Raw genomic sequence first — 10,097 nt, 5'->3', positions numbered from 1 at the left:
GTGTAGCAGCAGCTTTGCCATTTTTAGGTACGGAGGCCAAGCCAGTTGGAGCGACCGCTGTGTTTTGCAGAAGCGAGGGCTGACGACTGGATGTTTCCCAGCCATTTGCAGTGAAAGATGGCTGATCTTTGCACGAGGCTCTGGGTGCTTCTGGCAAACCTCTGGCTGATGGCTCTGGTCACAGGTAGGCGTCAAACATGGGCTTTGCATTTCAGAACGAAGAAACGTGCACCCAGGCGACGCGCCAGCACGTCTCCCTTGCTCAGTGCCATGAGGGACTTCACCCAGATCTGGGCCTTAAATGCTTTAGTTTTAAACTTTGCAATCGCCACTCTTAGCCCTGCTTTGTGCAGGAAGCCAGCCCCAGGCGCAGCGGAGCTGGGGAGGACCCGCAGGGGCTCGGGGCTCAACGCCTGCCTCAGGTTTTGGGGTTTGCTTGCTGTTGGGGTGCAGGGAGGAGCACAGACATGGGACACTTTCTTGGGTGGCTGGCCGGCTTTGGCAGGAGGCCGGTGCCAAGTGGGTGCAGAGCCTGCCTGACTGTGGTTGCAGGTGGCAGGAAAAAAGGATTGCAGTTTTTTTTACCATTTATTGCTCTCAGAGGCCTGAGGACAGGGCCAGCACATTGCTGAGACCATAGCCAAGCCACATCCCTTTGCTCCACGGGGTTCAGTGCCCGAGAGCAGAGGAGAAATGACAGGAAAAAGGCTTTTGAGAGTGATTTCTGGGCCCTGTGTGAACATTCCTATGCTGTTCCCCTTTGCAACCCCATGAAAAAGCAGCAGCTAAACTCAGGACATGGCTCCTGTCCCCTTCCAAGCTCTCTTGCTTGGTGCAAGACAAAAAAAAAAAAAAAAAAGACACCCAGAAAAACCTGCAGCAGATCCCACCCTCAGCTGGGGAAACCTGTGCCCTCAGGAGAAAGGGCACTTAGAGGGCTTCTGATGGGTGGCCACCCAAGTCCAGCACAGATTCAAGGTCACAGGGTTTCATCCTGGATCTTGTGGTGGCTTCAAGAGAAGACAGGGGAAGCTCAGCCCACCTGTGGTTGTAATGGAAATCTTGGCTTCGAGGGGTGTGAGGACTTTCAGGGCGAGGGACCAGCCTGGTCATCATTTAGAAACACCAACAAAACACGGAGAGCAAAGCCCTGCCTCTCAGCTGGCCAGCAGGACTGCAGGTGGCACGGACACCAAGGCACAGCCCGGACAAGGCGCCTCTCCCCATCCTGGAAGAAAATTAAATGAGGCTGGAGGGGAGAGTTTGCCTGCAGAGGTGTAGGTGCTGGAGGTGAACAAGGCCTGGAATAGGCTCTGGGGCAGGGAGGGGCTGAGCCAGGAGGTGCGTGCAGGAAGGTCTGCAGCAGGGTGGCAAGGCTCGGGGCAAAGCTCAGGCTAGGGATTTGAACCTTCCTTCCTTCTTTTCTTCTTCTGGGGGGAGTTTTACAGCTGCCCCAATGTGCTGGGAGGTGGTGCAGCCCCCGCCTCCATGCCAGCTTCCCCACCACGGGGTTTGGCAGATATTCATCAAGCGGACGGAGCTGGGCGCTGAAGCGGTGCGGTAAACAGCGCTGGTGCTTCCTGCCCAGCTGCAGCAAGAGGAACCGAGGCACAGGGGCACTGGAGCTGTGGGCAGGGGCACCCATGGGTGCTGGTGGGTCCCCGCCTCATCCCGCTTCCTGCGCTGCATTGCAGGTCCCACAACTCCATCCAGCCCTGGTCCCAGGGGGCTGCATGGGCCTGGCGTCCGAGAACCCCCCTGGCCATCACAGGGCTCCAAGCCCAGGGAAGGCCCAGCAGGGAAAGTGTTTCTGGTTGATTCTGAAAAGGAAAAGTGTAAATAAAGAGATATGAGTCTATCTGGAGCCTTTCTGAGAGGTGCCAGCCTAGGGGGATATTAATAGCAAAAGCAGGTTTCACTGGGATTTCAACCAAAAAGCAATTTAGTGAGAGAAGGTTCAGAAGGGATAGAAACAGAAGCATTTGTACCCAAATCTGCGCTGCTCCATGTCCTCTGAGTGGGGCTCTGGTTGATGCTTCCAAGGGCTCCATCCCGTATGGACTGGGAACAAAGGACCCACAGTACATGCCATCCAACGTGGGACACCCTAAATGGGCTCCTGGCCACTATCTCAGGGCGTTTCTGTCTTGCAGGTGGGATCTCAGCAGACAAGAACAACACCACGAACAGCACAGGTAACTCCCAGACCCATCAGGCTCTTTCCCTGCGAGTGTCCCCTGGGTCCCTCCTGCCCCACTGGCTGTGCCATGAAGGTGCCGGTCCCCTGCAGAGCTGGACGTGTCCCATCACCCACAGGCCTTCTCCATCATAAAGACAATTCCCAAGCTGTGACCCCCTCCATGGCATTTCCCCAGTCCTGCACCTTGCTCTCCCTCTGCAAAGCCGCATCCATTTCATCTTTCCTAAGCACACACGTTTTCCCTCTGAGTTTGCAGAGCACACTGCATCAACAAGCCATGCCTTGGGAGCAGGCGTTGGTTCTCATGCACGCAGCACTTGTGCCATTCCCACCCACAGGGTAGGAAGCATGAGCTCTGCAACCCAAACGAGTCCTCAAACTCACCAGCTCTGGGATCAAAAGATGGGCAAAAATACAAAAAAACGGCAAAATAGAAAAAATGTAGAAGCATGAGAGAAGCCAGGTGGGGACATGGGGCTGTCCTAGCAAAGGCTCCATGGTGTGTGCCAGCACAGGCTGTAATTTTGGAGCTGGGACTAACAAGATGTACGTACGCAGAAAGGGGTGGGAGAAGCAAAAAGGTATTTGAGTGAAGCCACTCTCAAAAAACTGGAGTTTCCACTAAAAGCACGTTTATACCAAAAGTCTCTGATTTCTACCCCCAGACAATGATGATTCACCAAACAAAGCTGAATGGTCAAAAGCAGTATAATCCATGAAAATGGAAAGCTCTTGATTTGGGGATGCTGGGGGGGGGGTCTCATGGGAGCAGCTTTTTTTCTGATGATCCCCGGGGTGCTGGGTCCTTGCTCGCCACGACCACCCTTGTCCCCTGGCAGGCGGCGGGTGCCCCATGGTGCAGCAGCACCCACGGTACGTGGCGGCCAAGAAGAACACGCCCGTCCACTTCATCTGCTACACCCAGGAGCCCCATAACGTGCAATGGTACAAAACGGTGGAGGACAGCAATGACTTCTACGAGCTGGATCACAACACCTCCCGCTACAGCATTACGAGGAAAGACAAGTTAATCAACTTCACCATCTTCAGGATCACCTACGAGGACAACGGCATCTACGTGTGTGACAGCAAGAACCTCATGGTGGAGAAGAAGCAGCCGCACTTGTGCGGGACAGAGCTCAGAGTCATGGGTGAGTGGGAGCTCCTCATCCTCCGTGCACCCGAGCAGGTGTTCCTTCTCCTTTTCTCACCCTCTCCCCCTCCATATGAACCCCACATCATGTTCCTATGCATCCACCCCTCCCCATGCTGGTGGGACCCCTTCAGATACAACTCTAGATGCTCCATGGCACCTCAGAGGTTTCTTTGCTTGTTGCCAGTCACCAAGCAGCAGGACAACCTCCCCCTCTTTGCCCTGGCATGTCCATCCCTCAGAAGCACATCCCAGGGACTGCGTCCCCCTAATAAATCAGATTTTTCCTGGTCCTGGCTAGTGGTGTGTCCTGCCCAAGGTGTCTCATCCCAAAGCTGGTCCCTGATGCCAACCCTGAGGACCGTTTGCAATGCTCTCGTCTCTGCCAAGGGGGGAGGGCATGTCACCCCAGTCCCCCCAACTGCTCTTGCTGACACACAAACCTCTGGCCATGTCAAGCTTGTGCCCATTCCCCGAGAGCCTGGCACAGAGGTGGGACTTGGGGCTCTCCCTGTGCTGCTGCTCCCAGGTCACAGTAACATCCAGCAGCTCCAGAGCCGGAACACCCTGAAAGATGCCATCATCATCATCCAGTCCATCCTGCTTGTCATCTTCATCAGTGTTCCCGTGCTCCTCTTACTAGATAAAGTAAGTGACGGCGTCTCCAGCAGCGGGGATGTCCCCAGCTTCGCTGCTGCTGTGCTCACAGCGGTGTCCTGCATCCCATGCAGGACGCTGCCAGGGATGGGGATGGGCAGGCATTGGGTTTGGGGCTGTTGCATGGGAGCGTGGCCAGCTGAAGTGGGAAAAGAAGCATCTAAACCAGTGTGTGGGCCTGTGTGGAGTTGCCTGTGGAAGCGGTGGGACCTGGCCTGGGCAGACAAGGCCGGGGACAGCGGATGGGGGATCCGGTGGGTGCTGACACCCAACCTGTGACTCTCCTCTCCATAGGGTGAAAGCAAGGAAAGCCCGGAGGAGGACCACACCTACGAGGTAATGCTGCAATAATTATAGAAGTACCTCTGTAATATCGACCTGAGCCTTAAAATAACCAGTTGTGCCCTTGCTGGGTGTCTGCTAGCCCACCAGCCCTCACAGGGCACATCAGGGCATCTTCCTCCCAAGTGCCCATTGCGCATCAGCCTTAAAGAGCTGCTCATAAGACCAAGCCAAGCTCTGAGCACATCCAGCCATCTATCTCCATCTTGTCCCCTCTCAGAAGCTGTCCTGGTCTCTGGGGGAACAGCCTGGAGATGGGTGCCCACCCAGGGGTCCCAAGTTGGGTGCGCTACGGATGGAACCATGGTCTGCCTCCCACATCTCCATCTCCTTCTTCTTGGTGCAGGGTCTGGAGGTGGAGCAGATGGCCACCTACGAGGACATCACTCCTTTCCGGGACGTGAAGGCCAAATGGACAGTTGGGGAGCACCCGGGTGAAGAGTGAGGGGTCCTGCACCGGCACCGGCGGCACGGCTCCCTGCCAGCACCCTGCCAGCACCCGTGGGGACGGGCCCCCGGCTCCTGCCCTGGACCACGGCTCTGCCTGGATCCCAGGCTGCGATCCCGGGCTGCCAACCACCTCCAGCAGCCTTGCGCAGAGCTCGGGTCCTGCTGCCCTTGGGTGCTCGCTTTGCCGCGGCCGGGCTGTGCCCACCAAGGCTGCCCTGCCCCGGCTGTCGCTCTCACCGCCCCACTGATGAACCCCTAAAGCCTATGTAGAAATAAGGAGCCACCTGCAATCCCCCCGGTAGCAAACTGGCCCCAAACCTCAGGCAGCCCCACAGCATGGTGCTGAGCTCCTGCATGGTCACCGCAAGGGAGTCCCAGGGCAGGTGGTGGGTGTCCTCCAGCCCCACCATCCCTGGGAAGGAGAGGACCAGGCGCGATCACTCTCTGTGTTGCGAGGACCCTCCTGGGCTGCGAGACCCCGCTGCAGCCCTGGCAGAGGAGCCAAGGTGAGCCACACCACCTGGGTGTTCTAAGAAGTGGATTTTGGGCCACTCTTTAGCTCTCAAGCCACGGATGTGTCCAGCAGGCCAAGCTGGCAGTTGTCTGTGATGAAGCATCCTCCAAAAGCACCTCTTTCTCCCCAAAGACTCCAGGAAAAGCTGGGGAGGCAGCTCTCACCTAGATGGTCTTGCACAAGTCTTGCTCCTCTCCAGGCATGAGCTGGTCACAAGGACAAGCCCCCATGGTGAGGGACACATCCAACCTCAGACCCTGTGGGAAAGATGTAAACTGTGGGACACAAATGTCCAACTGCTTTTTCAAGTCTTAATAAAGGTAATGGGTAAAATCGCATCGTGCCCCGTCCTGCCACGCCCGGTCCCATAACCCTGGTGCCAGTGTTGGTGGGATGCCCCTGGGAACAAGGAGCAGTTTGTCATGGGTCTAGCTGAGCTAGAAACTAAACCTGACCTCGTCAAGTCCCCGAGCGCAGGCAGGGATGTAAAGCCGAGAGCAGCCGTGGGGCAATCCTAGATGCTCTCGCTGAGCATGAACGGGGGCACCGCTGCGGTCCCAGGATGTCAGCGGGGGCTGAGAGACCATCGCCAGGAACCCAAGCAGAACAGGGCCCAGGACCAGCAGCTCCATCCCCGGATATAGCTGATCTCGGGAGAGAAGCTGAAAAACATCCGGAGAGGAGCAGAGCAGCGCTGATTGGTTTTGTTAATAAAACCGATTTTGGCAGGGGAGCAGCAGCAGCGGTGCAGGTGATGGGGCTGGGGGCTGGCTGGGCACCCAACACCAGGGCTCGGGGGGGCCGCAGGGGCACGGCCAGCACAGCGCCGTGGGTTCGGTGGCTTCGGCTGGAGCAGGCAGGACAAGGGGGTGGCGAGGACTTTGGGGCTGGAAGTCTGTCCCCCGTCGGAGAGCCCAGGGCCCCTGCGGCTTGCCACGTTTCGGGCCCCGAGGAGAGGAAGGCAGGACTGCTCTGCTTCCCAAAGCAGCCGGCAGAAAAGGGAGGGTAAAAACATGAGCAAACAGGACTTTTCAGCAGGAAACAGGATGGTTCTTGTTTAGTAGTAAACCACCTTCGCGGAAAACTGTTATTCAATCTAAATAGCACAGAACAAGCATTTTAAGGCAGATTTTTACTAGTTAAATAAAACTATCCCAAATTAGTTGCATGCACGCGTATATAAATGTTACTTTAACATGTTTTACTTATAAAACTGATTAATTAAAGGAGTGTTCACAGTGGGAGAAGTGAACTGGCTGTTCCCAGTTTCCACATTGGCCAAGATTTTAGGAATAGCAGAGCTCATCCCTCCATCCCTTGTTTTCAGTTACAAAATGGAAGAGGAAGGCAAACTTTCTGGCCTTCCCAGTTCCCAACCGCTTTCTCAGCTCTGTGTAAACAACTCACTCAACTGCCTTAACCGAATTGTACAAAAATAAGGAGAATCTGCTGTTTGCACCTGGAGAGGAAGCCACTGATGTCAAACACAGTTTCGGCGACCCCAGTTCTGCTCTGCTGCCTGGCCACCCTCACAGCCCAGGGCTTTGGCTTCCTTTAAAATGCCAGAAGCAAATACATTTTTCTGTGGTGTTACTGTTTTATTTTAAATGCTTAGACTAGTTTCTAGGGAGCCAAGAGATAGGGTTTGTTTTAATTTTATCTTGAGATAGGTTTGTATTTAAAAAGCATTTAATGTTAATAAATATATTTCGGTATATACAGTCCAGGCTCTGTATTTTGTCCTGATTTGTATCCCTACCATCAGCAGGATGGCCAGGCAGACAGCCTGGCTTGCACACCTGGACCTCTTCAGCCTCATCTTTACAAAAGGGTTCCATGAAACTGAGCAGTTCTAGTTCCAGTAAATAAAACTCATGAATTCAATCTGAAAAGGAATATTTACCTCTCAGGTAGTAAGCTAGCAGACGTAGTCAACCGTCACTTAAAACCTGTGTCAGCCACGTCGTTGCCCACCGACGTGCAGAGCCTGGGCCAGCAGCTGGGGACTCGCTCAGGACTCACTGGTCCCAGCAGCACGGGAAGGTCCTCTCCACACAACCAGCCCAGGCTGGGGGTCAGGAGCACCCAGGAGCATACACGCCTGCAAGAAAAGTTGCTTCACTTGTTTAAATGCTGCTGGTGATGCTCAGGGTAAGGCTGGTGGACACAGGACCACCCTGAAGAGAATTAAGGGGTTTTTCCTCTTTCAAAAAAAGAAAAGGAACTTCAAAATTACAGACTGTCACGCTGCTTTACGAGATGCTACTTTGGGCCACAAACGCAGGCATTTGAAAGCTAGAAAAATGCCAAGCTGATATTCCAGAGCTGCTTATGCAGCTGTAATTCTGCCAGTGGCATGTGTTTGCTCAGCCCAGCATTCCGCAGTCACACACTGCCTTCTCCACGATGCTTCTGCCTCATTTAATGCCCGGAGATGATCAGGGACAAACCAAGCCTCAGGGGCACCACACAGCCTGGATCATCCTGGTATCTCTGTGCTTGGCTGCAACTTAAAAAAATGTTGATTTACCACCATGCTTTTACTCACAGAGCTAGAGAGGCAGCAGGGCAGCAAGTGATGGGCAGGACTTGGGCGCAACGTGCTGCACCCATCTCACTGCAGTGGTCGAGCATCATCATTAACAGGCAGCAGAGCCTGGGCGGGGGTGCCTGCTGCTCTGCTCATCTCTGACAAATATTGACATATTTAAACACGATCTGGAGTAGAAAAACACACCCAGATGTTGCCGGCTATTGGGTGACGGGATACCTGATAGCTGCAGGACCCACTGTTCCCTCTTCTCTGGGGACTGACATTTACTCTGCAACACCACCATGTCTCCAGTGAGCAAACACCCAGGGGCTTCTCGGAACAGACCGCGCTCTCCCCGGCATGTTTATTAACCGGCTCTTGCACCCTCTGCTCCAGCCGCCCCGGTGATGCTGCTGCCTCTCGGAAATCAGAGCCACGCCAGCACAGCAAACCCAGGGCCAGGGGAGCCAAATCACCACCCCTGACAAGGGAGCTGTCCCTGAACCCTGCACAATGGGCCAAAAATGGGTGGTTTGGGCACCCAGTGCCTTACAGGGAGTAAAAGTCCTTTAACTCCCCCCCTGGAGTTGCTCAGGTTCTGTCTTGTTTTGCTCAAAATCAGGGATAGGTGTGCTGTGGCTTCTCCTCTTCTCCAACGCCTTTACTTCTTTCCATATCAGCCTTTTGCTTAATCGAGAGATATTCCATGTTTGCATCTCAGAAAAGAGCAGGAGGATGATCACAACCAGATCTTCTCACAGCCTTCTCCAGCCAAGGATGTGAGAAACCTCCCACAGCTCTGGCAACTGGATTTGCTGTGGGCAGGCTGGTATCCAAAGAAGTACCTGGGTGTGACAGCTGTTTGTTATACCAATGGCAAATCAGCCCAGCAAAACTATTTGCTGAACTTTTGAAATTTTGGTAAAAATTGAAAGAAATTACTCAGCAGGAATAGGATTCATCTGACAACATCCCTCCAGCTCAATCCCCACTAACAGAAAAGGGGAAAACATCCTACTTGCTTAAAGTCCGGAGTCTCCCAAACTGGCCTGTCAGCCCCGGTAACTGTGGGCCAAGGCTGCAGAGCCAGGCAGGAAAATCAGGTGGACACCACAAACTCCACTGTGTATAAGCACTGATCTGATTTGGGATGGGTCTTCCAATGGTCAAAAAACTTTTATTCGCAATAAACAGCAGAATATGGCGAAATAATTCAGCACTGATTTCATCCCTAGGCAAACAACCTCCCCAACCTTTACATCTATGTATAAATGACTACAATTAGGTAGCACCATTGCGATCACTTGTGCATTTATGCAAGGAGAAGATATAGAGATGTTGTTGTGATCATGAACACATATATACATTTTAAACAGACCCCCTGCTATATAAGGGGTGGCTCAACAGTTACCTTTACCAGCCTACATGAAAGGAGGAAACATTCACTGTCAAGCAACACCTGAGCAACTCACCGGGCAGAAATGGCTCCAGGTACTTTTATTTATTTCAATTTTAAAGGATTGCCAGTGCTGCCGCATGCTTAGGGTGGTGGGAGATGATGGTGGGGTGGTACTATGGTGGGCTGTGCACACTCACTGCCCGCCCTACATTAAAATGTAGCAACTTACAAATCAGTGAAGAAGAATACCTTTCCCTAGAGTGTGACTTTAATCCATGAATTAACTTAGGTAGTCCTTAACCCAAACTGGACAAGGAGAGGATGAACATGAGGAACAAGGTCAAGCCACAGTTATAATAGTTGTTATTAACATAAATGTTGGCAGAGACATTAAAACTTGTATTCAGTGCTTAAGATGAGGATCTGGATGGTGTCTAATGCATATGTTCAAGTCTACAGGGTCCAGGGCATTCCTCCACTGAAGGGCATTTATCTGAGATTAACTTTGTGGTCTCTGTAAGCACAGATGGACACTTGTGTGAGTTAAATGTTATGGGTTGAGAACCTTTAGGCCCGACAAAGATCACCAAATTCTACAGGTATGTCCCAGAGAGAAAAGTAGCTGGTCACAGCACAGGTAACGTCACCAGCTCTTGTCCTAGTGATGGCAAACAGCCGGTTTCACATCAGCAGCATGGTGTAAACCAAGGCTAAAGTGAGGTACTCCCGGGCCCTCACCTGGTACTCACCATCCCCTGCCCTCATGCAATGAAGAGTGCACTTTGCTCTGCTCCTGAGGGCAAGGCCTACAGAAAAATATGATCATGTTAGGGAGAAACATAGGGACAC

At 53.2% G+C, this 10,097-nt stretch overlaps 1 protein-coding gene across 1 annotated transcript; it reads left to right on the top strand.

The window, feature by feature from the left end:
• On the top strand, positions 1–5,654 carry CD79B (CD79b molecule). The gene is made up of 6 exons (XM_032985082.2): positions 1–184; positions 2,154–2,195; positions 3,040–3,351; positions 3,883–4,001; positions 4,305–4,346; positions 4,699–5,654. Exons 1-6 carry the CDS (start codon positions 118–120, stop codon positions 4,795–4,797), a joined length of 681 nt encoding a protein of 226 aa, XP_032840973.1. The 5' UTR covers positions 1–117; the 3' UTR covers positions 4,798–5,654.
• Positions 5,655–10,097: the final 4,443 nt, after the last annotated feature.

Source organism: Tyto alba, unplaced genomic scaffold (assembly GCF_018691265.1).
Source record: "Tyto alba isolate M040663 unplaced genomic scaffold, T.alba_DEE_v4.0 Super-Scaffold_12, whole genome shotgun sequence".
In the NCBI taxonomy this organism is placed as follows: Eukaryota; Metazoa; Chordata; class Aves; order Strigiformes; family Tytonidae; genus Tyto; species Tyto alba.
The sequence above is the reverse complement of the archived record's forward strand: the minus strand, read 5'-3'. Positions and strand labels throughout refer to the sequence as shown.